Source organism: Pseudonaja textilis, chromosome 1, assembly GCF_049901715.1.
Source record: "Pseudonaja textilis isolate UNSWEBS1 chromosome 1, rPseTex1.2, whole genome shotgun sequence".
Lineage (NCBI taxonomy): Eukaryota > Metazoa > Chordata > Lepidosauria > Squamata > Elapidae > Pseudonaja > Pseudonaja textilis.
Window position 1 is genome coordinate 15,713,253 of NC_141990.1, and position 26,809 is coordinate 15,740,061.

The window sequence follows — 26,809 nt, forward strand, 5'->3', positions numbered from 1 at the left end:
AGACAGAACTGCCAAGAAAACTGCCAGGTAACAGTGTTTTATGCGCCTTCAGCGTTTAGTCATGCCGGCCACATGATCACGGAGACGTCGTCGGACAGTGCTGGCTCTTCAGCTTTGTAACAGAGATGAGCACCGCCCCCTAGAGCTGGAAACAACTAGCACGTATGTGCGAGGGGAACCTTTACCTTTACCTAACGGTCATAAATGTGGCCTGATTGCCAAGCACCTACTATTTGGTCACATAACCACAGGAAAAGGGCTGTCAGAATTTCAGAACTGGATCATAAGCAGCCCAAGGAGGTCTGTCATAACTTCAGTTGCTAAGCAACTGGCCATAAGCCAAGGACTACCTGTATCGGGTGACTGCCAGATGACCGACAGAACAAAGGAACAAAATTATAATATGTTGCTCTATATTTTATATCAGGGGTGTCAAGTTCGATTTCATTGAGGGCTTAATCAGGGTTGTGTTTGACCTCAGGGGTCAGGGTGGGCATGGCCAGCATGGGTGTGGCCAGCTCGACATCATTCATGTCAGGGGCGCCTAAGGTGGCCAGAGCAAAAACTGGCTCCCGATCTCCATTTTTGGCTGCGACAGTCTCCTGCAACTCTCTGCCAGGGAAAACGTGCACGCCCCTCCCGAGCTCAGTTTTCACTGGCAGAGGCACCATGGGCCAGACCATTGCTGTTCGCAGGGCAGCCCCATAGGCCAGATCTAACCACCCTGCTGGCCGGATCCAGCCCGAGGGCCTTGAGTTTGTTCTATGTAGTGTATTGCTCTATATTTGCTATATTCTGATACATCAAACATTATAAAACACAGTAGCAGCTGAAAGCAGTATATTCTGAAGCAATTAGCACTAATGTATAATTTTGTATTTAGGAAGCCAGTTCTAGTTCATCAGTTCAATTTCATGATGGGTGATGATTAATCATAACTGTACAGAAAAAGGAGCTGTATTAATTCTGCCATAATGAGCAACACCCATTTTAACATATTTCCTCTCTATGGCTGTTTCAATATCATTCCAATTTTGCACCATATCTACCTTCGTCACACCCATAAACTATGAATTAGTTGAGATTCCCAAGAAAAAGATCTGAAGGGGAAGGAAAAGGAATTTAGGATGATTGCTTTCATGTTTTCCAAAACAAATGGAAAGGCAATATCCAAAACAATGACAATTTTTCTGCATAAAAAATTGACCTAATTGAATTATACACTTGCAAATGTAGAAAGTATTCCTGCAATTTAAAAAGAAAAGTGATACGTTTCACCATCAGAATGCCAGCCCAACCAGGAAACTAAAACCAAGGTAGGTATTAATGTTTCCTTTATTGTACAGTTACAGTAACAGTAACAAAATCTTGCAAGTCTGACAGTACTTCCCCCTCCTAGGACTTTAAGTTCCACAGAACAAGAGGCTAAGTTCTGAGATGCTTTCTCCAGCCCCTTTCCTGGTTTGGATTCAGATTTCTCTTATCAGACCATTACATAGGCTGCAGCTCTTCCTTCTGTCTCCCAAGGTTATTTTCACAGCCCATTACAATGGGCAATGAAACTGTATAGCACAGTTCCCCAATCTTTCTAGCCTTGTGGACTGGTGGAGGTGGTGAAACGGAATAGTTCCAGGTGAGTAGCCAGCAAGCACATGTGCACCTGCCATTCTCATGCAGATGGCGCACATACTTGCCTGCTATTTGTGCAAATGAGGATGTGTGCATGCCCTCACCTGCCACTTCCATGACCCAGTTCCAAACAGTTCATGGCCAAGTAGTGGGCTGCAGCCCTGGGATTGGGGACCCCTTTTGTACAGAACAGAGGTATCCATTGTACAATTAAATGACAAGAGTAGCATTGCTCTTAAAGTAGCATCAGAGCCGTGGTGGCCCAGTGGTTAGAATGCAGTACCACAGGCTACTTCTGCTGACTGCCGGCTGCCTGCAACTTGGCAGTTCGAAATCTCACCAGACTGAAGGTTGATTCAGCCTTCCAGCCTTCCAAGGATGGTAAAATGAGGACCCAGATTGTTGGGGGCAATAGGCTGACTCCATAAACTGCTTAGAGAGGGCTGTAAAGTACTGTGAAGCAGTATATAAGTCTAAGCGCTATTGCTATTGCATCATCATGTCTTCAGTACAGACATCATCACATCATGTATATGTGCAAAATGGATGGAACCTCACTGCAGGTGTGTGCGTGTGTGTGCACACGCATCTTCAAGTCAATGTTGATTCCAGCAACTGCCTGGACAAGTCCTTGCAGTTTTCTTGGCATGATTTTTCAGAAACGGCTTGCCATTGCCTCATTCCTAAGGCTGACAGAAAGGGACTGGCACAAACTCACCCATCTGGCATTATGCCTCAGGTGGGACTAGAACTCACGGCCTCCCAGTTTCAAACCTGGCGCCTCAACCACCACACCAAGCTGGCTCTCACTGCAGCAGTACACCCCTGCTTTCATCATTTTGACAAAGTCTCTGATCCTCTGATCTCTGATTTAGGGACCCTCCCTCCCTAAATGTTAGAAGGCATCTTATCTCCACACTCAGCCTTCTTTTCTCACGGCTTTCTGTGTTTAAATTGGACTCGGACCAGACAGCCATTCAAATGGAGTATTCTCTGTAAAAGACACATGACAACCCCTAGAGAGTTTTAGGCCAAGTATAAAACAGCTTTTTCGGTGTTTTATATTTTCCAATACCAGTTTTCCAAAACCAGTTTGGACGAACCTCTTGTTCTGACAATCAGCTGGCTCTGAACTGGATCGCTCCGACGAACTTGTGGGCCCACCCACTCGCCCCTGCTCTTTCCTGTACTTTATGTCTTTTTGTTAGAGCACAGCTGATTCGTGCAGCAGAGCTGTTTGCTGCGCCTCAGCTGTTTTCTTCAGCTGCAGTTGAAGGTTATTAGCTTTTTAAAATGCAGAGGATGTGCGCAGAGTGCGTATTTGATGTACTCTCTCTCTCTCTCACCGAACCGGTTGTTGAATCACACCTCTGAGTACAACTTAGATTATCTCCAGCAAGCCTGGCCACTAGTTGACCCTCTTAAATGGAGATGATGGAGAACGTAATAAAACTTTCCCGGAGAAACACTACGTTGGGGAGGATTGCCCTAAACGTTTGACCCGTCTGTTGATTTGGCGAGATCAAGCAAACATCCGCATTTAGGAGGGGGCAGAAAGGAGATAATCACATGCCAGCTTTGTAGGGAGGAATGGGCCACCTCTATAGAACAATCTTCCCGCAGAGAAAGCATTTAGAACAACTGTGGAATAATCAAATGAAGATCATTCATTAAGGCACTTTGCCTCTTGTCAATCAACCAACAAGAAATGACACAGCCTATATATTCAAATTTTAGCAAGCAACATTGCTGGAAGAGAATGCTGAACCAGAGAGCAAGGAAACATGTTGAAAGCATTTATAAACAACCTCGTTAATTACAGAGGAGGAAGGAGATGGCCTTGAGGAGGAGATTCAACAGCCTTTATATATGCATAAATTTAACGCAGATAGAAGAAACGGTGAAGAAAAAAACTGGCTTTCCTTGATTCTCTTTAGTGTAAGTGGAGGGAGAGAAAAAATCTCTATCGAATTTACAAAATTCTGTTATACCTTTTAACAATAGAGTTACAGGAGTTTGTGAGATGTTTGTTTCCTGGCCTGACCTACCTGGAATTACACCTGTTGTTTGAACTGTATTTCCCTAACATACTATAGGCAGGTATTTGCATAATATACTAAGCTTGATAATGGGCTGTTTCTTTGAGGCTTAACGTATTCTGCAAACACAATCCATCTGGTAAGCTTATGGTTCACATTGTACAGCTAGTCCTTGACTTACACCCGATTCATTCAGTTAACTTTTCAAAGTTACAAATGACTTATGGCCATTTTTCACACATAATGACAATTACAGCATCTCCTATGGTCATGTTATTAAAATTTGGTTGCAGTGTCCCAAGAAGATGTGATCCCGTTTTTTGCAGCCTTCTGACAAGCAAAGTCAGTGGGGAAGCCAGATTCACTTTAACAACTGGATTATTAACTTAACAACAGCAATGATTCACTTAACAACAGTGGCAAAAAAGTCATAAAATGACACAAAACGCACTTAACAAAGGTGTCACTTGACAACATAAATTTTGGGCTTAATTATGGTTGTAAGTCAAGGACTACGTGTACCCTGTGAACTCCCAAAATTAGCTATTTCAGTAAACCAGGTTAAAGGTGTTGTATGAATGCTGCCGTTGACTGCCAGCCACAGCCCAGGTTTTCAAACACAGATTTCTTCCAACTGACAGTAGAAAGAAAGGTGAAAAGTTCTTACAACCTTATGCTTTAACCAAGGAAAACCAAGTCCACATCCTTACTCAGCCTTAAAACTAGCTTAATGTAATTGGGCTATGGTCCCTCGCAGCACATGTCCTATCTCACTGGCTTTGCAGGGGTGGGGGGGATTCTAAAAAGGATGCAATATCTGCAGATGAAGAGAACCTTAAGGCCAAGCTTGAGAGAGGTCAAGCTTGAGAGAGTCCTCCAAGATCATGGAAGCAAGGACTACCGGGTTTCAATAAGGAATGTGAAATGCTAATTTGGGATAAACAAAAATTCAAGCAATCAACCACAATAGAGCTGGAAGGGACCTTGGAGGTCCTCTAGTCCAACCCCCTGCTCAAGCAGGAGACCCTATACAATTTGAGACAAATGGCTGTCCAATCTCTTCTTAAAAACCTCCAGTGATGAAGCAATTAACAAGACAAGGTGTTCCACTGGCTGAATGTTCTCACTGTTCGGAAGTTTCTCCTTAATTCCAGGTTGCTTCTCTCCTTGATTAGTTTCCATCCACTTTTTCTTGTCTTGACTTCTGGTGGTTTGGAAAATAAGTTGACCCTCCTCTTCTTTGTGGCAGCCCCTCAGATGCTGGAATATTGTTATCATATCACCCCTAATCCTTCTTTTCTCTAGACACGATAGCAGTCTTGAAAGATGATTTTTCCACCCTCATTTAAACAGTGAGTTATAAGGAAGACTCTCTTGGAAGATTTGAAAGGGTCTTCCAGGATTTCTTTAGAATTGTGCTTAAGCTTTCATTTGTGAGATAAGCTTCCAACTGACTCAACTGATCTGTCATGATTACCTCAGGGGGAATCAACTGATCAACTCAACTGATCTGCCATGATTACCTCAGGGGTGTCAAACTCAAGGACCGTGGGAGGCTTGGGGGGCCACCATGGGGCCCATTTTTGGCCAGCAGAGTGCTTCTGGAGGCTGGGGAAGCAAAAAATGGGCTGCGCAGGGTCCTCTTGGAGCCTCCACACAGCCTGTTTTTGGCTATCAGAGTGCTGCTAGAGGCTGGAGAGGCCGAAAACAGGCCGCATGCAGGCCTCCCGGGGTGTCCGCATGGCCCATTTTTGGCTGGCAGAGTGCTGCTGGAAGCCAGGGAGTACTGTGGAAAGAAAGAAGGGAAAAGGCACATCTTGAGCCTATGTCAAATGCCCACCATGACTACGACTGCTATGGCCACTCCCACCATGACCACACCCATCCCTGGCCACCACCACCCCGGCCACACATCAGAGATTGAGTTGCTTGCAGAATCATAGATTCACTCACAGATCTACCGTTCTGAAATCTGCTGCCTGAGTCTGCACTGAAAAATAGAAGCTTCAGTTCTAAGGAAGGTTCGGCTCTGCTCTCAGGCCACTTCTCCCCCACCCTCCAATCCCCTGAATACCAGCCCCGACTGGGCCTCAGGGAAGCCTCCTGGGTGAAGGCAAAGCAGTACAACAGCGGTTTAGATTAGCTAGAAAGCAGAAATCCGGCAGGAGGGGGGAAGGGGCCAGTCAGTGGCGCAATTTGCCGGTTCTCTGAACTGCACAGAATTGTAACAACCGGTCTATAGAACTGGTCCAAACTGGTAGAATCCCACCCCTGACCCCCAGTGAAATCAAGTTTGACACCTCTGATTTACATCTACAGGTAGTCCTTGACTTACAAGAGTTGGTTTAGCGACTATTTGGATTTACAACGGCACTGAAAAAAATGACACTTGCAGCATCCGCATAGTCATGTGATCAAAGTTCAGTTGCTTGGCAATTGTCTCATATTTTTGATGGTTGCAGTGTCCTGAGGTTTGTAACTAACCTTCAGGCAAGCAAAGTTAATGCAGAAGTCAGATTCACTTAACAATGATGTTACTAACTTAATAGCTGCAGTGATTCATTGAATAAGAAAGGTTGTACAAATGGGCAAAATTCACTTAACAACTGCCTTGCTTAGCAACAGAAATCCTGGGCTCAATTGTGGTCATAAGTCGAGGAATACCTGTATCCTTTTCATTTCTTTTCTAGCCTGCTCATAACCTCACCTTTCCAGCCCCAGTCCAACACTTGCCAATCATTACATTATGAAAAAAGGAGCCAAATTATAGCAATTGTGCATGTTCATCCAGTTTACACAATATTGTTGAGAAGCATAGCAGACTATCTTGAAAACAATGCATTGACTACTGCATGCACATGTTTCTCAAGAATAAGTCATCATCAGGATAAATATTTTTTTATTAACACTCTTAGTAGAATGCGGGAATGCCATAAACATAATATATCTTGTTCTAAGAAAGTATCTATTTACATTCTGATTAATAAGTGAAGTATGATCATTAGACAGATTTATTGTTCGGGTAACAAATACGTAAGTATGCTTAAAAAGTACATTTCAGTCCTGAGTAAATAACTATCAAGTAAACAAATGAATAAATACTTTTTATCAATTAGTCTTCAACAATGCAGTTAGCAAGTGGGATGCTACAATGTTCCTTGCCAGTCATCATTTAATAAAGAAATGAAGATAATACTTATAAAATATAAAAAATGATATAACACTGGGGAGATTGTTAGTTCTTTAAAAGTCAGAAATAAAAGTCAAAATTATCTTTAATACTTTGAGAAAAGGGCTGAAAATTAAACAGAAAAGTTATTAACATAGGAAATAGAAATTAAATATGCAGTATTAAGTGAGAGGTATCTGGGTTGGCAATAATATCTATGTAACATACCATACAATGTCAAGGACTATGCATTGCTATGGTGGACAGGGATGCATTTGTCTGCAATTCTTTAAACAAAATATAGCCTTTTCTGGGGAAGAAAGGCAGCTGTATAATCCCAGGGAGCTGCATAATCCCAGAAAAAAATGCAGCTGCCTTAAAGAATTGCAAACAGGTGCAGCATTCCTTTCTCTGGCTCTCCAAAATATTTTATTTTTTTCCATTTAAATCCAAAATGCAGTGGTACCACTCAAGAGGGCAAGTAAGAATACACAATCAAAAAATGTTATTTGAAATAGGTACTTTGTAAACTTATTTGTGGCAAGTCTTGCCAGCCACTGTTTTGCAAAAGCATTCACAACGATATCCATCAGAATTCAAATATAGGGTTCCAACTTTAGGTGGCTTTAAGCAACTTTATGGCTGCTTACTTTGTTTTTACTACTAGTAAAGAAATGAGTGATAAATTGTCATTTTTATAATTATTCCTGAAGTGGAAGAAACAATGATATAAAAGGCTTCAAATTTAATTGAATATATTATTACAATTAAGCCAAAAATGCAATTCCAGTAAATTAGAATTTGCTCACAGAAATTCCCAGATTAATCCATGGCATCTCCAGCAAGTGATAGGAAAGCTCTTTTTCCATCTAAGGCCCAGGAGAAACAGTAGTGGGTTAAATAGACTATAAGCAGAGGTGGTATTCAGCAGGTTCTGACCAGTTCTGGAGAACCGGATGCGGAAATTTTGAGCAGTTCAGAGAACCAGCAAATCCCACCTCTGACTGGCCCCGCCCCCATCTATTCTCTGCCTCCTGAGTCCCAGCTGATCGGCCGGGTCTTCTTTTATTGCTCTGCACAGGAGAAGGGAGCTGGAAAGCAGGTTAGTGGGGTGGGGAGGGAATGGGGATTTTACCGTATCCTTCCCCTGCCCAACACCCCATGCCCACCAAGCCATACCACACCTCGCCCACCAAGTCACACTCACAAAACCAGTAGTAATTCTTTTTTTAATTCCACCACCGACTATAAGCATAAAGGTAAAAAATGGTATACGCAGTGTTAACTTCATTTTAGATGTCAAAAGGGTTTTGTAGATCCCGGTGTTTTCTTTTCTGTGGGAAACAGGTCCAAATGGCTGTTTATGAGTGTTTAAGGTTGCAGATCCCTGCTCTGGTTTGTGTGTGTGTGTGTGTGTGGTAAAAGGCAGCACTGATCACTGATCCTAACAGCACAAGAACAAGCACTAAGCACCATATCCATAGAAGCAGGGATTTACCACACTAGATAGAACCCAAGGGGTAGATCAATGTCTCTCAGCTGAAAGATGTATGGACTAACTCTCAGAATTCCCAGCTAGCCATCAAGGAGTTTCCACAGAAGATTGTGGAGAATAATAGAGCTAAGAATCTGTGAGAGTTCCAGATCCAGAAGGACAGGCAGGCATTAGATAATCAACCAGACATTGTAGTAGTAGACAAATTAATAGACGAAGACCAGAAGAGCTCGGGAGGCCAGGCAAGCGGGCCGAGGCAAGGCTCCCCTCGATGTGAGTGATGTCGAGTTGGCCACCCCCAGCCAGCCACATGACCACTCAGCCATCCCCGCCCGGCTGGTCATTCGGGCAGAGAACAGTTGCTAAATTATTTGAATCCCATCACTGAGTCCTCATCAGCTATATTTCTGAAACTTAAAGCCCATTTGCTCACCTGTAGTGATCCTGACAGCTATGTATGCCAGTGAGACCTGGAAGCCCTCAGCAAGTATTAACAAGGGACTCCACATCTTCCAACAAAGATGCCTTCACCCAATCCTAAAGATTCATTATTTTGATCATATTACTAATGAAGAAGGGCTCCAAAAGAGTTTCTCCTGCAAATTACATAACATTGTCGCACACAAAAGGTCAAATACTCCATAGAGGGAGAACAATCGAATTCCCAACAGGGCAATGAGATGGACACACATACACACAACTGATGTTCAAACGACCAAGAGGACCCCCTTGAAATACATGCTGAAGAACGTTCATAGACAACTTAAAAATTTTAAACATCACATGGGAAGATGTTGAAGTCCTCGCCCCAAACCAAATATACTAGAGATCCCTTGGTGACTGATATGCTATACATTAGCATGGGAGGATCTAATGCTAGTGTTAATAACTCTCTTTCTCAGTCTAACTGAGCCTCAGTGGCACAGTGGTTAGAGTGCAGTACTGCAAGCTACTTCTGCTGCAGCCAGCGGCCTGCAATTTGGCAGATTAAATCTCACCAGCTCAAGGTTGACTCAGCCTTCCATCCTTCCCAGGTGGGTAAAATGAGGGCCCAAATTGTTGGGGGCAATATGGTGACTCTGTACCACTTAGAGAGGCCTGTAAAAGCACTATAAAACGGTATATAAGTCTAAGTGCTATTGCTATTGCTAACCTATCTTAAAGGCTTGTTGTTTTTGTGGGGAAAAGTTAGGAGAAGGGAATATTAGGTATGCCATATTGCTCCTGAAAAATAAAGAGGATATGAAACTAATAATGCAATCCACCTAAACAACAAATAAATATCTAACGTCCCAAGAATATGTCCATGTCCTAGAATCATCAGAGGTTGAAAACGACAAACGAGGTCTTATCTCCTATTTCAACATACAACTTCCCTCTGAATCTTTGCTTTTCCTCAACATCGGCCTCTCTACTTTTATAGGGGCTGAAATCTTACTAAGATAAAAAAAAGTTTGGGAGATGTAGTCTTAATATCTATGGAGACCACCAAGTTGTGGAAATTATTTATTGATATTTATTCACTGGTACATTTAAAAAGAGAGTTGAGTTCTAGCCCCACCTTGCGCATAAACCCAGATGGGTGACCTTGGGCCAGTCTTTTCTTTCCACCCTTGGAAGGAAGCCATGCCAAACCACTTCTGAAAAAACCACTTCTGCCAAGAAAATTGCAGGAACTAGTCCAGGCAGTCCCTTGAGAATTTGACATGATTGAATGGAAGAAAAAAGAATGAAGTATTTACAGTCTATTCACTAAACATAGGATTTCAAAAGTTAAACACCAGGTTAGATTTTCCAATAGGTGATCAAGGTCCACACATGCAGGCTTGCAGGTCTAGGGGAACAACCCATCCCATGATTACCTCATGTGACCTTATGACAAGCAAAGTCAATGGCGAAGCCAGATTCACTTAACAATCAGGATACTAACATAACTGCAGTGATTTGCTTAACAACTATGGCAAGAAAGGTCGTAAAAAAGGGGGCAAAACTCACTTAACAACAGCAACAGAAATCTTGGGCTCAACTGTGGTGGTCATAAGTCAAGGATACCTGTAGACAATCAGAAGGGAAGGCCTTGGTAAAGGATTCTAATGTAATCAAGCCACAGTGAAGGCAGCATATGTAGATACACACAAAAAGATGCCAGCCCTGTCTTTCCTTCAGAACCCTAATAAAAATAATTCAACAAGCTTCCCCTTTTTCCTGCTTTTGAAGAAATTATTTTGACCATCATTTGATTCTTTAAGATATTTTAATCACTGCTTCTATCTTAGTTTGCTGCTTTTTTCTCTCTCTGATGGCTCTATAACACAACTGTACCCTTTTAATTTGTATCTGATTTGAGGTTGAATTTTGTATTAGTCATGCTTTATTTCATTTGGAATGTAAGATGTTCAGGAAGATTTCCAAGGCGGAGCAGAAATAAACTGATAAACAGAGAAACAAATAATATTGCTTTGTGTTTGGGGTAAATTCTTCCAAAAGAAAACAAATAAGAGATTCCATAAATGTTTCTTCTCTTTCTCCATCAAATAAACTTGCTGGCCAAAACTTCGTTATTCCTTGATTTAGTTTCATTTGGTTTCTTTCCATCTCTGATTTTAACATCTGCTGTTTTGGTTTACTTGGCTCACAATAAGTTTAACCGGAAGGACAAGATATCAACTCTTTTCAAAGTATAAAATAGAACAAAAGTCATAACCTGTACAGTACTCACCCAGGGCAAAAGGCAGCTGAAGATTTAGTATATCACCTGCCTTCTTGGGCTATTAAATCAACAGCCAGCTGTTGTCCACTCACTGAAACCCAAGTCGATGTTCTCTCTGGCGAAAGATTTTTCTTCTTCATGAAAAAGATTTAATTCTCCTAGGTGGCATTATCAAAAGACTTCAACCACAGCTCCCCTGCATAGCAGCATTCAACATATGCCATTTAATGACAGCCACTGTTTAAGACACATTCTGTGCTTTCCTGTCCTCTAAGATTCAGTTTCGAGAAACCAGAGACCATCAGGCCTCCTATCTGTTTGCACTAATCAAATTTTATCAAGCCAGAGACAGTTGCAGCCTGCTTAAATGAGTGTTATTGCCATTCTAGACTGTGGGCTGCAAAAATCCCTTTGTTATCACTATTATTTCAGCATTTGTTTGCTTCAACTTACCCCAATTTGCTACTACCCAGATGTCCTGCAATTTGCAGAATTCCTAACCACCACTGTCTAGGAATCTGGGAAACGTTATTCTAAATATTGGAAGGTTGGTTTATATTTTCATTGTGATTGGACTAATGGTCTTAACCAATTACAAGTGTTACTAATCCCTATACTCTACTCCATTCCCAACCCTCCATACAATTTCCCAATTTTTCCACCAGTACTAGTTGATTCTCATTATGTCTTTTTACCTTCTGAGTATAAGAATCTACCCTTTGATTCTTGGATTTACTTTTAGACTCTTGGATATAAGAATCCATACCCTTGGATTATGGCTGTAGCATTATTATCCTTCTCATCTTCTCTATTGCCCCCTCTTATCAGTATCATTATTATGATTATTGTAACAATGCAATGATATATCATTCTTATGATATATTATTGCATTGCATGTATACTGAGAATTTCTGCACCAGAGACAAATTCATTGTATGTCTAATCACACTTGGCCAAATAAAGTATTCTATTCTATTGGAGAATGAACCTTAAGTATATATTTTATACTTATGTACAAGTAGTCCTCAACTTAAACCATTTTGTTTAGCAACCTCTCAAAGTTATAGCAGCACTGTTTTGTGACTTATGACTCGTCCTTGCACTTATGACCGTGACAGTAGCCCTATCATCACATGATCAAATTCAAGGGCTTGGCAACCGATACGTACTTAGAATAGATGTAGTAACCCAGAGTCATGTGATTGCCATTTCTATCTTTTCTAATTGATTTCCAACAAGCAGCATCAACGGGAGAAGCCTGATTCATTTAACAACTGCATTGATTTGCTTAACAACCATAGCAAAAAAGGTAGTAATATTCGGCCTGGCTCACTTAACCACTGCCTAAGATAAATAAATGGTGGTCCCAACTGTGGTTATAAATTGAGGATTACTACAGTCATACTAGAGATATAGAGATCCAGAAAGCTGTTTCTGTGTATAATCTATAGAAACAAGTTTTGATTTATACATCAGATTTCTTCCTGAATATTTTCCTGCACTTTGGACACCATGTTTTACCTCAATATAATCCCCTTTACGGAGATGATACATTTGGGGGTTACGTTAGACTTCTTACCTATTGTGTATTTCTTGGTTGATTATGGTTGAAAAAGAGACTGGATTTATACAGAATAATAGTTGGAAGGGACCTCAGAAGTCTGTTAGTCCAACCCAGCAGGAGATCCTATTCCATTCTAGACAAGTGGCTGTCCAGTCTCTTCTTGAAAGCCTCCAGTGATGGAGCGCCCACAACTTCCGAAGACGAGCTGTTGCACTGGTTAATTGTTCTCACTGTCAGGAAATTTCTTCTTAGTTCTAGGTTGCTTCTCTCCTTGATTATTTTCCATCCATTGTTTTTTTTTGTTGTCCCTTCAGGTGTTTTGGAAAATAGGCTGACCCCCTCTTCTTTATGGCAGCCCCTCAAATACTGGAATACTGCTATCATGTACCCCCTAGTCCTTTTTTCTCTAGACTGGTCATACCCAATTCCTGCAACCATTTTCACATGTTTTAATCACCAGGCCCCTTAATCATCTTTGTTGCTCTTCTCTGTACTCTTTCCAATGTCTCAACATCTTTTTTATAATGTGATGACCAAAATTTGGATGCAGTATTTCAGGTGTGGTCCTACTAAGGTTTTAAAAAGCGGTACTAATCCTTCACATGACCTTGACTCTGTTTATTTGTTTAATCAAAAAGGGATTTTGGTTAGGTTTGGGGGCCATGGAAAAAAAATTCCTGAAACATTTATCCAAGAGAATCCTGTAAGGGAGGGGAAAATTGATAATGCTGCTGAATGCTCTGCTATAAACCTGCCTTTCAGTCATATGACCAGAGTGGAATATATACAGCTTATTCAGCCATCCTTGTATTCACATACAAGATACATAGGTAGTCCTCCATGTATAACCATAATTGGACCAGCATTTCCACTGCTAAGCTTGACAGTTATAAGTGTCTTGTGAATGCCCAATTTTTGGCCTTTTTTTGCTGTTCATTTTGCGATTAAACGAATCTGGCTTCATCCATTGTCTTTGTTTGTCAGCTGGGAAGGTCAATCTTATGATCTAGAGCAGGGGTCTTCAAACTTGACAGCTTTAAGACTTGGGGACTTCAACTCCCAGAATTCCTCCTCTAGTCATGTAAGTTCAGGAATTCTGGGAGTTGAAGTCCATAAGTCTTAAACTTGCCAAGTTTGAAGACCCTTGATCTAGAGACATTGTAAATACATGCCAGTGGTTAAGCACCCAAATTTTGATCATGTGACTCTGAGGATGCTTTGACAGTCATAAGTGCGAAGACCAGTTGTAAGTAACTTTTCTTAGTACCGTCATAAGTTTGAATGGGCATAAGTCAAGGACTTCCTGTATCTTTCTGATTAATTAATTAGATTGCCTTTCCACATCAGATTCACGGATCCAAGTCAGATTCATGTGGATCTGCCATCTAATTGGACACATGTTAGAGGTGACCTAAACTTATACTTTTAGAAAGTTAGTAATATTCACTGATTTAATTTCTAGGGAATCTCTGGAGAAAGCACTGAAAGGACAGCTATAATCAAGGAGAGAAATGGCTTTTTGGTTGAGGGCCATATTTAATCTTTGAGTAATTTATGAGGTGCTATACCAGAAATAAGGAGCCAGATTTTTTTTTTTTAAGAGAGGGTATCAGAAACATTACATATGATTTAACAAACGATTTAACAAATTACTAATTAAACTTAATACTACTGCTGATGCTTGGAAGATCTGTAGGAACCATCCCAAGACTTTTAGAAACTATATGCAGCTCCAGATTGGATTCTACTGTTATAATACACTGTTTATGAAAAAGTGAACAAGAAAAAAGCAGAGCATTTGCGAAATGCAAAACGGAGATTCTAATTCACCAGAGGGACCAAAAAAGGTGTAACAATAAGCAGAGACTCTTGAACCTGGATCTGTCTGATGAAAATGTGCTGCATTTTGTCCTATTGCCGCTGCCCCCTGCACTTGTTGAGATGCCAATGCATAGCCTTATTGGGTACACAAATTAGTACCTAGTGGCCAAGTAGATGACAGAAACTTCATATAATGGCAACAGATTACTCAGAGGGTTAAGGTTAATGGACATACACACAGAGATAGATGACTGCCAGAGTCTCTGTTATTAAGCGGAATTAGGGAAAATGCAACACAAAAATTGCACAACTTTTGGAAAGGAAAACTTTTTTCTGTATCAATTCTCCCAAATCTTCAGCCAGTGCTTTCACAGCATGCTGCTCCACTATAATAGAGATGCCCCTAAATATTTATTGCCCTAAACAATAAAACACAGCATTGGTGATCTCACCAGCCTCTGGGATGTTGGTGACAAGCAGAGAAATCCACCATGGTAAATCAACTTCTTAATCTCTTATGGCTTTAAGTGTCAAGTTTCTACAACTGACACACTCCCCTGAGCAATTAAACTGTCTCTTAGCATTCCATGATGCTGCTGCCAATCAGGTAGCCTGTATCTGTTCCATTGATTTATACAACAGAATTTTACTGATTGATTACTACTGTAGCAAACTTGAAGGAAGTAGCTTTACCCCATGGACCAATTAAAAGATAATACAGCGCCTCAGTCATATCTCAGCTGTAAAATGGACACAGGCCGATCTCCCAGGTGACTTTGCTATTGAATGTGTATAGTTGCATTATATAATCTGCAAGCTGTAACTTATAGAGAATATTAATACTTTCTCAGTGCTTTCTGATCTCTCAAGGCTACCATGGCTCCAGCTTTTATTCTTACCTATATTCAATGTTCTTTTTTTCAATGAATCCCTAAATCTCCTTACCAATTCCCCTCAATTTCAAACATAAAAAGCTGCCTAGTCAGATTGTTTCCACATATAATTCAATGTTGACTATAGCAATAAGCACTTAGACTTATATACCACTTTACAGCCCTTTCTAAGTGGTTTTGAAAGTCCACATCCTGCCACCAACAATCTGGGTCCTCATTTTACCTACCTTGGTAGGATGAATGGCTGAGACAACTTTCAGCCAGTGAGGATAGAACCCCTGGCAGTCAGTGGGATTAACGTGCAATACTGCATTCCAGCCACAGTGCCACCATGGCTCTTTACTTGGCTTGCTCCTGTAGTTTAATCAAATAATTAAACTGAATGGAGAATGTGCCAGGGCATGCAACAGATTACAGCAAAGAAGGCCCAACAGGAATCCTTTCCATGCACCATCTTTCCTGTCAAATGTCATTTTTCAGCAGGGATTCAGGCCATGCCAAAGTAGTGTTTCCAATCCCCACTACAGAATCCCCCTACCTACCTGCCCCACCAAAGGGCATACTGGTTGGATCTCTCTGGGTCTGGTTAGTGGCTTTGCTGGTAAGAAAAAAAAGAGGAAGTGGCTCACCAGTTAAACACTTGTTTCTATTTTTAAATAAGACTCTGTGTGCTGCCTTGGTTCCTCTCCCTCCTTTCCTTTCTCTCCTCCCCCTCCCCACCTTTCTCCTGCAGCCTTTGCTTGCTCATGGATAAATCTATTTAGTCTATTTTGTTTCCTTACTGGTTTATTTAGCTACAGCCATGCATAACAAAAGGATGAAAATTGCAACTGTTTATGTTAAAGGTTCATTTGCACCATAGACTATTCATGGCTATATCTGTCTTATGTCTATGGTTTAAATGCATATACAAAAATAGCAGCTATTAGCATCTAATAGAAAATAATCACATCCACCATATTAAAAGTGCTGTTCAGGAAGCACTTTTCTTGCAGAGTTCAAATTCCACTGATACAGCACTTCATACTGAATGTATATCGAAGGCTAAATGCTAAAAAGAAATTTTTCTTCATCCAATGTACAGCCACACAAGCAAATCAACCAACTTTATTTTTCAATGTTGTGTCCAGTATAGAAACAAGGCTGGACTCTCAAAACTGTACAGACTAAATAAAATCTCTGAGCATATGCAAACCTATTTCTCCCAGCCACAGATCTGGTCACGAACAGGCCCTACAAGATTTTCACTTTCAAGGTTAGATGTTATTGAGATATCATCTTGACACCCGGTTATAGAACATTTGAGCCCACGTTTCAATCAAAAGGCGCACGAAAGAAAGCATTCGTCTTTCTTCCAGACTTCAGGCACAATTTGAAGTTGTCTGGCATGTTAAAATAGAACGTCCTTAATTATAAACAAATGTAACAGCGCATCAACATGGATAAAAATCATACTCAACCCACACATTTATTTGTTTAGGAAATGTCAGTGCTGTTTGGAAATGGATGCTTCCTGAAATTCAAAAAAGAAAAAGAAAATACATTCACCCTAAAAAAAAAATCAAAAAAATCAATGGGTTAAGCTTTTACAAAAGAACCATCCATGTTTAGACAGATGGGAGGCAAAAGGCAACCAGGTGTGCTGAAGTGGGAGAACCAAAAAGAAAGTGGTTTCAAAGCATCGTGGAGACGGTAAGAAAAGGGGAAATTTCAGTTATCAACTTACTTTCCTTCTTTTTGGCTTTTTCACTCTGACCTCATTCGCCAACCGCAGCAGAAAAGGAGAAGGCGGGGGTCCCCTTTCCCACACACACCTCTCAGCATCTACCGCAAGCAACGATTTGTGCAACTCAGCCTGGAAAGAAGCCCTCCCCCCGCAAATACACACTACACACACACACACACACACACACACACAAACACAGCAAGAAAATACCGCCGGAGAAAATGACAAGTCGGAGACACCGGTAACATTGAGAGAGAAATCTCCGGGGATCGAAGGCGAGGAAGCGATCCCCTTCGATCCCGGGTCACCTCCCGGAGAATAGATTCCGTCGCCCTCCCCACCCCCTTTTCCAGGCCTCTCCCCCACCCCACAACTTCTTTCATTGAAAATAATCCCGTGTCAGCCTCTCTCTCCCCTCCCTCCCTCCCTCCCTCCCCAAAGGCTGGCCGAGCGGTCGCACCATCAAGGAGAACGGGAGGAAAGCAAAGGGGAGGAAAATGCAAAGCGGCCGTCGTCGATCGCGCGAATAATAATCCCCATCATATTTTGTAAATAATAATAATAATAATAATAATAATAATAATAATAATAATAATAATAATAATAATAATAATAATAATAATAATAATAATAATAATAATAATAAAAACAACAACAACAATGCAGATTATTGGGGAGATTAGAGGGATGGAGGAAAGCGGAGCTGGAGGATTGAAAAGTTTTTTGTTTTTTTTTCCTTACCGCAGGGGATCAGCCTCTCCCCGGCTCCTCCCGCCCGGATTGCAGGGTTGAAGAATTAATCTGTAAAGGCGAGAAGGAAGGAAGGAAGGAGAGAGCGAGAGAGAGAGAGAGAGAGGAGGAGGAGGAGGAGGAAGAGGAGAATGGGAGATTGGCGAGCGGGGAGGGGGGCGGGAGGGCTGGGCGATTCTCACCCGGGCTGCCTCCGGGAGGGGAGGACGGATGCAAAAGGGAGGAGGGGGTCCTGGGCCAGGCAGAGGCCCCCCATGCAGCCAGCCCCTGCTCCCGGGGGCTGCAGACAAGGCGAAGGGGAGGGGGCCTCTTTGTTCTGTAATCCCAGTAAGATTGCAAGCCATTCGCCCCGGCTCTAATCCCAGCCCAGCTCAAGAGCCGCCTCCATTGGCTGTCATTTACATACAGGATTAAGAGGCAGGCTGGCGGGTAGGCTGGCGATGGGGGGAAAAGCGGGGGAGAGGCAGAGATCGCAGGAGGTTTCGCGGGTTTCGCGGGCTTCCCTTCGGATTCTTCCCCCCCCCCCACCCCCCCACGAAGCCGGAGCGAACCGGGGTTGGTGGGTGTGGGGAGAAGGGAGAGAAAGCGGGAAGATCTGAGGGAGCGACGAAGAGCGAATTATAGAGGAAGTTTGCAGGATAATCGCTTGGGGTTGCAGAGTGGGCACGGGTAGTCCTTGATTTGCGGCCGTCACCGAGACCGAAATTTCTGCTGAGGCCTTGGCCAAGCGAGCTTTGCTCCCCTTTACGACCTTTCTTGCCACATCGGTGAAGACCATGAATCACAGCCCTTGTTAAGTTAGTAACAGGGTGAAGTTGGCTTCCCCACCACCACCCCTGTTGACTTTGCTTGTCAGAAAGTTGCAAAAAAGGGGATGGAAATGACCTTGGGGCACCGCCACCGTCATAAATGTCAGTCAGTTGCCAAGTTTGATCGATTGTATGACCATCGGGATGCCATAACAGTGAAAAATGGTCATAAGTCACTTTTTTCAGGGACGTCGTAACTTTGAACGGTCACTAAATAAATGGTCGTAAATCGAGGACTACCTGTATTTCTCCTCTTAATCTAAAGGTGGGCTGTTAATCGAGTTCAAAAGAGCTGGTAGGTCGGGTAAGGGGAGGTCAAGGCAAAGAGCAGCAGGGAGGCAGGAAATGACTTTACAGATGGAAAAAGATTTCACTCATCTCAGCATCTCCAGGTTTTTTTTTTAAAAAAAAATCATTTCTGGATTACCTTTCCAATCCACCAAATAACTAAAATATATTCCTTTCCTTAAAGGTTCTTGGAGGAGAAAAAAAAGACTGATAATAAAGAAGTAGATCTGCAGAACTAGTAGCAGCAAAGCCATTGGGAGTCCTCGGGGCTCCCTAGACCGCAAGTCTGACTCACATGGGAGTATATCATCCAGGGCAGATGAAAAAAGGAGATCCAGTTTTGGTTGCCACCATAAAGAAAAAAAGAGGTTGAGACTCTAGAAAGAGTGCCGAGAAGAGCAACAAAGATGATTAGGGGGCTGGAGGTTAAAACGTGTAAAGAATGGTTGCAGGAATTGGGTATGTCTAGTCTAATGAAAAGAAGGACTAGGGGTGACTTGATAGCAGAGTTCCAATATCTCAGGGGCTGCCAAAAAGAAGAGGGAGTCAAGCTGTTCTCCAAAGCACCTGAAGAAGCAATGGGTGGAAACTAATCAAGGAGAGAAGCAACCTAGAACTAAGGAGAAATTTCCTGGTAGCTAGAACAATTAATCAGTGGAACAACTTGCCTCCAGAAATTGTGAATGCTCCAACACTGGAGATTTTTAAGAAGAGATTGGACAATTATTTGTCTGAAATGGTATAGCTTCTCCTGCATGAGCAGGGCGTTGGACTAGAAGACCTTTAAGGTCCCTTCCATCTCTCTTATTCAGATCTTCACCCAAAGTCCATGAAATTGTCACTCCACCTTCTACTTCTTGCAGGGATCTTGTCTGAAGCACCCAGAACCCAGGTGGTCTTCAGCAGGTTCTGACCAGTTCTGGAGAACCGGGAGCGGAAATTTTGAGTAGTTCGGAGATTCGGCCTCTGACTGGCCCCGCCCCCACCTATTCTCTGCCTCCCGAGTCCCAGCTGATCGGCTGGGTCTTCTTTGGTTGCCTTGCACAGGAGAACAGAGCTGGAAAGCAGGTTAGTGGGGTGGGGAGGGGATGGAGATTTTGCAGTATCCTTCCCCTGCCACACCCACCAAGCAACGCCCACCAAGCAATGCCACACTCACATAACCAGTAGTAAAAAAATTTGAATCCCACCACTGGTCATGTGTGGACTTCAACTTCAGCATCGCTGGAATTCGGGGAGTTGAAGGCCACACATCTTCAAGTTGTCAAAATTGATCTATACCATTTCATGCTAGGAGTGGGGCAAAATGGCAATATCTTCCCAAAAATGCAAGTGCTCCTGTTGTGCTTTATCTATCCACCAATATAGAATTATCTTCTTAATGAAATATCCAATTCTATTTGATTTCTTCATTGACTGTGTGATACATCAGCTTCTAAGATATGTTAACCCTTAGTTGATTCCATTCTTTCTTCCATCTGCATAGTATATCCTGTGCCAACGGCTGCCACATAACTTAAACCGTCAAAGTGCCACTGTGGTTGGCAAGGTGTTCATTTCATCAAACACTTCAACCTTTTTTTCCCCTCAAATGCATCTTATTTCATGAAAGTCATGAAAGCTGCTGACTTTTAATAAAATTTGTTAATCGGAAGGAGTGCTGTCAACTCCTGATTCTTGGCTACTGTACAGCTCTTCTGTAATATCTTGACTTGTAGGGTGTTAGTGGTTGAATAGTTCAGTTTTTATTTTATCAGCCCAAAGTGCTTTGTCCCAAACATTCCAGACTTATCAAATTTTTTGTTTTGCATTCCTTAGACTTTTATGATAAGCTGGAGAAAACATTTCCTTCTGTTAACTCTCCCATGAAGTTCCCTGTTATGGAAGCAATACCGTGCTGTTGATCTGTGGATAATTACTCCAGTGTGAGGTAAATTTTTTAGAACATTATTTAACCAGTTTTCAACCACTGTGGGGACAGTTGTAACAGAGGATTTCTTGGTGTTCAAACTAATGTCTGATTTTCAGTGAAGCTGAAAAGAAGGTTGGCTATTTTATATGATAGTTCAAAACCAAATCTCCAGATCAATCGTGAAGTGAATGATTGTACATCCAAGAGAAGGACTAAGGGTAACGTGATAGCTTCTTTTAATATCTAAGAGGCTATCCCAGAGAATAAGGTGTCAACCTATTCTCCAAGGCACTTGAGGGAAGGACAAGAAGCAACAGATGGAAGACCATTGAAGAGAGATCCAACCTAAAACTAAGGAGAAATTTCCTAACAGTGAGAACAATTAACCAGTGGAACAGAAGTTGCCTTCAGAAGTTGTGGGTGCTCCATCACTGGAGGCTTTCAAGAAAAGATTGGACACCGATTTGTCTGAAATGGTATAGGGTCTCCTGTTTGAGCAGGGGTTTGGAGTCAGTGGTGGGATTCAAATAATTTAACAACCGGTTCTCTGCCCTAATGATCGTCTGGGTGCGCATGGCCATGGTGGGCATGGCAAGGGGGTGTGACAGGCAGCACTCGGCTTCCTGCACCCCCTGGGAGCAAAAATGGGCGGCAGAGGGGCTGTGCCACACCCACCCGCGCCCTGTTTTGGGCCTAGTAAGCCTCGCACTTATCTAGGAGCCAAAATGGGATGCATGGGAACTTCTTGGAAGGGGAAGAGAGGGGAGGCGCCAGCCAGAGGTGGAATTTGCCAGTTCTCCAAAACAAGTCAAAATTTCCACTACCAGTACGCCAGAACTGGTCTGAACCAGCTAAATACCACCTCTGGTTGGAGTAGTAGACCTCTAAGATCATTTCCAACTCTGACATCCTACGTTCTATGTTGTTTACGGGAAAAAAAAGAGAAAGACTTGAATATTATTGAAAATATGTGAGTCAATCTCAAATGCGTGTATGCAGAGACCTACGAACATTTCTGAGCTAGAAGAGTTCTGGAAGGAAGAGAAGGAAAAAAAAATCCCTGCCTCTAAGCAGGCTACAGAAAATATATGGACATTGTCCTTTCTGATGAAGGAAGTGTTATGGAAATATTGACCGAAACACTGTCTAAATTTTCTTGCTGTATTGTTTTCTTATTTTGAAACTGTAAACAACTTCACATAAATGCTAATGCGGGCATGCAGTTTTGCAAAAAGACCATTGTGTTTAATTTTGTCCCATGTAGAAGCTAGGTCAACCACTGATCATTTTGGGATTTATTGAAACATACAATTCGATATCCACTTTTGCACACAACTTACAAGAAAAAAGGCGGGGGGGCGGGGAGTGGGACAGGTTTTAAAGCAAGATGACAGACCAGCAGCCCAGATCTACAGAAATATCAAGTGAGCAGAAAACCCCAAAGAAGCTGGTGTTAATGAAACACGCGTAAGCAAACAATAAGAAAAAATTGTCCTTTAGTTATGGTTTTCTTAAGCCAAAGAAAGCTGCTCAGTGGAGATTATAAAATGGTAATTAGCTCAGTTGTCTCCAAGAAAAATGTATGTTCCACCAGGGAATTGTGAAGAGAAGAATGAAAGAGCAAAGAATTAAACCTTGAGAATGATAGGATCACGATCAGGGAATTTATCTGAATTACTTTATACCTTCAAAGTCAGGTTATTGGTATTCCAGATTACTAGACTAAGTACAATATAGTAATGATATGGCTGAAACCTGTAAAGGCTGATATATCTAAATGGAACAAAATTTGCAGAGAGTGGACCAAATTTCTGCTATAATTTACATCAATTGCCTAATGATATATTAGGCAGATGACATAATTATATTTTCCTGAAATTGTTTATTTATTTGCATATTTATAAACCACCCCAATCAACTAGGATTCCAGGCAACAAATAACATAAATGCTCTACACATAGTTAAAACCGTAAGTCCAAATAAAAATTAAATATACAAGGAACTTCTGGACAAACCCAGAAACAGATACTATGTAAACCTAAAACTACAGGTATTCCTTGACCTATAACCACACTTGAGCCCAACATTTTTGTTCCTAAACAAGACAACTGTCAAGTGAATTTTGCCCCATTTTAGCATATTTCTTGTCACAGTTGTTAAGTGAATCACTGCAATTGTTAAATTAATAACACAATTGTTGAATTAATCTGCCTTCCCCATTTTCTTTGCTTGTCAGATGGCCTCAAATGGTGATCATGTGACTCTGGGACACTGCAACCGTCATAAATATGAGTCAGTTTTGATCATATGACCATGGGGATGCTGCAACTGTGATAAATGGTCATAAATCACTTTTTCAGTGCCATTGTATCACTAAATGCACTGTTGTAAATTGAGGACTATCTCTGCTTGTATTGGTACGGTTATAGTAATACAACCAGAGGTGGTATTCAGCAAGTTCTGACCAGTTCTGGAGAACTGGTAGCAGAAATTTTGTGTAGTTTGGAGAACCAGCAAATATCACCTCTGACTGGCCCCACCCCCATCTATTCTCTGCCTCCCGAGTCCCAGCTGATCAGCTGGGTCTTCTTTTGTTGCCCCGCACAGGAGAATGGAGCTGGAAAGCAGGTTAGTGGGGTGGGGAAGAAATGGAGATTTTGCAGTATCCTTCCCCTGCCACGCCCACCAAACCACACCTACGGAACCGGTAATATTTTTTTTAAATCCCACCGCTGAATAGAACCATGAAAGTCCAAATGTAGTTCCCTTCCTGTCTCTTTATGTCCATGTTAAAAGCAGGTGACTGTCTATTTTCATAAACCAGTTTATAATCATGTCTTGTTTATCTGATTCTTCCTCTATACCAGCAGTTCTCAAAGTGTGATCTCAGGATCCCTAAATATCCCCGAGACCATTTCAAGGGATGCGCAATGTCAAATAAATACAATTTAAACATTTCTTGCTTTTAATTTCTAATACAATAAATATTAATGGACATATCCCACGTAAACCAGAGCTCCTTGTGGCCCTCCATCATTTTTAAGAATGTAAAGGGGTCTTGAGACAAAAATGTTTGAAAAAATTGCTCTATATACACAAGGAAGTAAACGTCTGTTTGGGGGTGGCGGGTCAGTGCATTGGTCACCAAGAGTTTATTGGATACAGTTCAAAGTCCTGGCTTGATATTTTTGGGGTTGTGTGGAAAAACTGTTCTTGCTCTTCCTACTTACTGATGCTCTGATCTCTTGAGTGGGAATGGATCAACACAATACGGAGACGATCACCCGGTCCTTAATGTCAGAATGGGACAATTGTCCACAACTGCTTTGACCTGGCTACCTCATTGCCATGCCCCACTACCACCTCAGCTCACCCGCCGTGACCGTTCCTCCCCTGCTACTCCTTCCCCTTTGCTCCTCCACCACCACTTTTCCCCCTCTGATCCTTCCCTTGCCAAATTGCCCCGGCTCATTTGCTGTGCAGGACAATTACCTGTGCATCCGGACGGCCAATCATTGCACCGAGGAGTGGGTCTCTGTCTTCCCATTGGATGTGAGGCACAGAGGTGGGATGGGCCGCGACCTCGGGTGCTGGGTGTTTTCAAAAGGCTGGGCACTGAAAGGTGGGGGACACAGTAGTTGTATAACCCCCTTAAAGAGGTGAAGAAATAGCTTTCAGGCTTCGGAGCGTTGATTTCAATACAGTTTGAGGATGCAAGATTGAGGAAAAATGGATAAATAATAACCTCAAGATATCATTCCTTCTTTTGGATAAAAGTCATTGGGAACATGTTCATGGTTTGATACTCCCTAGATTGGGCTACTAGCGGGAAATGCAATTAAAAACACGAGATTGAAACCAGGAAGTAATTTCGTGCTTACTTAAGCAAAGGATTACAGCGAGCAGGATGGGAAAGAAATTTTGCCTTGTCACCACAGCACCTTCAACGAAAAAGCTGAGCGTGACCACAACCAAGGTCAGCCTAATCATTGATTTTTCAATTGGGTCTTAGGTTGAATTTACAAGTGGATGTTTCCTTTCTTCTCTTTCTCTTCCCTGCCAAATCTCGGTAGAGATAAAAGCTGAACAACATTGTTGGCAGTGTTTGAACTAGAAGACCATTGGGGTCCCCAAACTTGGCAACTTTAAGACTTGTGGACTTCAACTCCCCGAATGCTGGCTGGAGAATTGTGGAAGTTCAAGTCCACAAGTCTTAAAAGTTGCCAAGTTTGGAGACGTCTTATTTACAAAGCTTTCTAGGTTCCTTGGCAGCCTTATGAATTGATATACTTGTCTAAAGAGCAAATAAATCATTAGATTAAGTGACAGTGTCAACATTCGTTGGGTTGTAATATTTATTTTCACGAAATCAAGATGAGATTGTGATCGTTCGGAAAAGATCAAGGGAAATGAGACGCTGGCTGTTTTCTGTGTGTTTACAGCAAGCATACATAGTTTGCTGTGCATTATTGAATATATCCCTGAGAAAATCCCAAGCGGTAGTCCTCAACTTACAACTGTTTGTTTGGTATTTAACGATGCTGAAAAAAGTGACTTACGGCTGGTCCTTGCAACTACAACCATCGCCGCAGCATCCCCATGGTCAGGCCATCAAAATGTTTGCACTTGACAACTGGAATGTATTTAGAAGAGTTGCAACATCCCGTGGTCATGTGATCACCATTCCCGGTGACTTCTGACAAGCAAAGTCAATGGTGGAAGCTGGATTCGCTTAATGGCCACATGATTCACTTAACGACTGTAGTGATTCACTGAACAACTAAGGCAAAAAAAAAAGATCATAAAATTGGGCAGAATTCACTTAAGAACAGCTTTGCTTAACAATGGAAATTCGGGTCCCAATTGTAGTTGCAAGTTGAGGACTACCTATTTAGACATTTTACTTCGGGCCTCAAAAATGTCATCTTCATTCGACCTTTGTGAGGTTCAATTATCCTATTTTGCACCTGAATTCCAAACCTGAAAAAGGGATAAGGCCACTGTTTCGCACTGTCCCAGTGATGTCATGGGCCACATCCCCAAGTCCTTCAGGCCAAATCACATTACAAAAAAGATTTTGAGACTTTGGCAGAAAAGAGCCTGGTGGCTAAAGCATTAAGAACGGTTGCAGGAACTGGGCATGTCTAGTTTAATGAAGAGAAGGACCAGGAGAGACATGATAGCAGTCTTCCAATATTTGAGGGGCTGCCACAGAGAGGAAGGGGTCAAGTTATTATCCAAAGCACCTGAAGGCCAGACAAGGAATAATGAATGGAAACTGAACAAGGAGAGATTCAATCTGGAAATAAGGAGAAACTTTCTGACAGTGAGAACAATCAACCAATGGAACAGCTTGCCCTCAGAAGTTGTGGGAGCGCCATCACTTGAGACTTTCAAGAAGAGATTGGACTGCCATTTGTCAGAAATGGTGTAGGGTCTCTCCTGCTTGAACAGGGGGGTGCACTAGAAGACCTCCAGGGTACCTTCCAGCTCTGTTCTGATTTAAATCGGTATGGATCAAAGAAAGTGCAGCTCCAGGCAAAAGAAAAGGTGGCCATGTGTTTTAGAGGCATAAATCTTGTGCATAAAATCAATTCCAATTCTGCCAGAATGAGCAGAGTGTGGCCTTGGTTAAGCATCCTTCCTTTTCTCTGTTCAACTTGCCTGTGAAATAGGATGAATACACAGCTTGCCTTGAGCAAGTTAGTCACTATCTGGTATTCAATATTTGCGTTGCTTATGAGACTTATACTTACAGGTACTCCTCAATGGAGTCTGCATCTTATTATTATGACTTCAGATGCCAGCTGACCACAGATTGCTGCCCATTGCCAACTTTTGGCAGGATTTTGACAACCAAATAGAGGCAGAAAAAAAAAAGTCCAGATAATCACTAGATGGCAAGAAAGAAAATTTCTTTATCGAGAGGGCTTCTGCAGTTTCACATTTCAAAGAGGCTTTGGGAAAGCCATTACAGAAAAGATCTGCTGAGCATCTTTGTCCA

At 42.0% G+C, this 26,809-nt stretch overlaps 1 protein-coding gene and 1 long non-coding RNA gene across 6 annotated transcripts in view; one reads left to right on the plus strand and one right to left on the minus strand.

Annotated features, from left to right (window-relative positions):
• GTF2IRD1 (GTF2I repeat domain containing 1) overlaps positions 1 to 18,202 on the minus strand; it is a 151,331-nt gene extending 133,129 nt beyond the window's left edge. For 2 of the 4 annotated variants that reach the window (XM_026708622.2, XM_087926444.1), the window contains exon 1: positions 17,979 to 18,155. In XM_026708622.2, coding sequence (XP_026564407.2) covers positions 17,979 to 18,140 — 162 coding nt within the window. In that variant the 5' untranslated portion in view covers positions 18,141 to 18,155. Of the gene's footprint in view, positions 1 to 17,787 lie in introns of all 4 variants that reach the window. The other 2 variants (XM_026708620.2, XM_087926457.1) reach the window with 2 other exon arrangements.
• A 54-nt stretch (positions 18,203 to 18,256) lies between these two features.
• LOC148127504 (uncharacterized) lies at positions 18,257 to 20,824 on the plus strand. 2 transcript variants are annotated; one of them, XR_015742136.1, is made up of 3 exons: positions 18,257 to 18,351; positions 19,078 to 19,352; positions 20,712 to 20,824. It is a non-coding gene; the product is annotated as an uncharacterized LOC148127504 (long non-coding RNA). The 2 variants fall into 2 exon arrangements; XR_015742135.1 differs by lacking the exon at positions 18,257 to 18,351 and having other exon boundaries at positions 19,008 to 19,352.
• Positions 20,825 to 26,809: the final 5,985 nt, after the last annotated feature.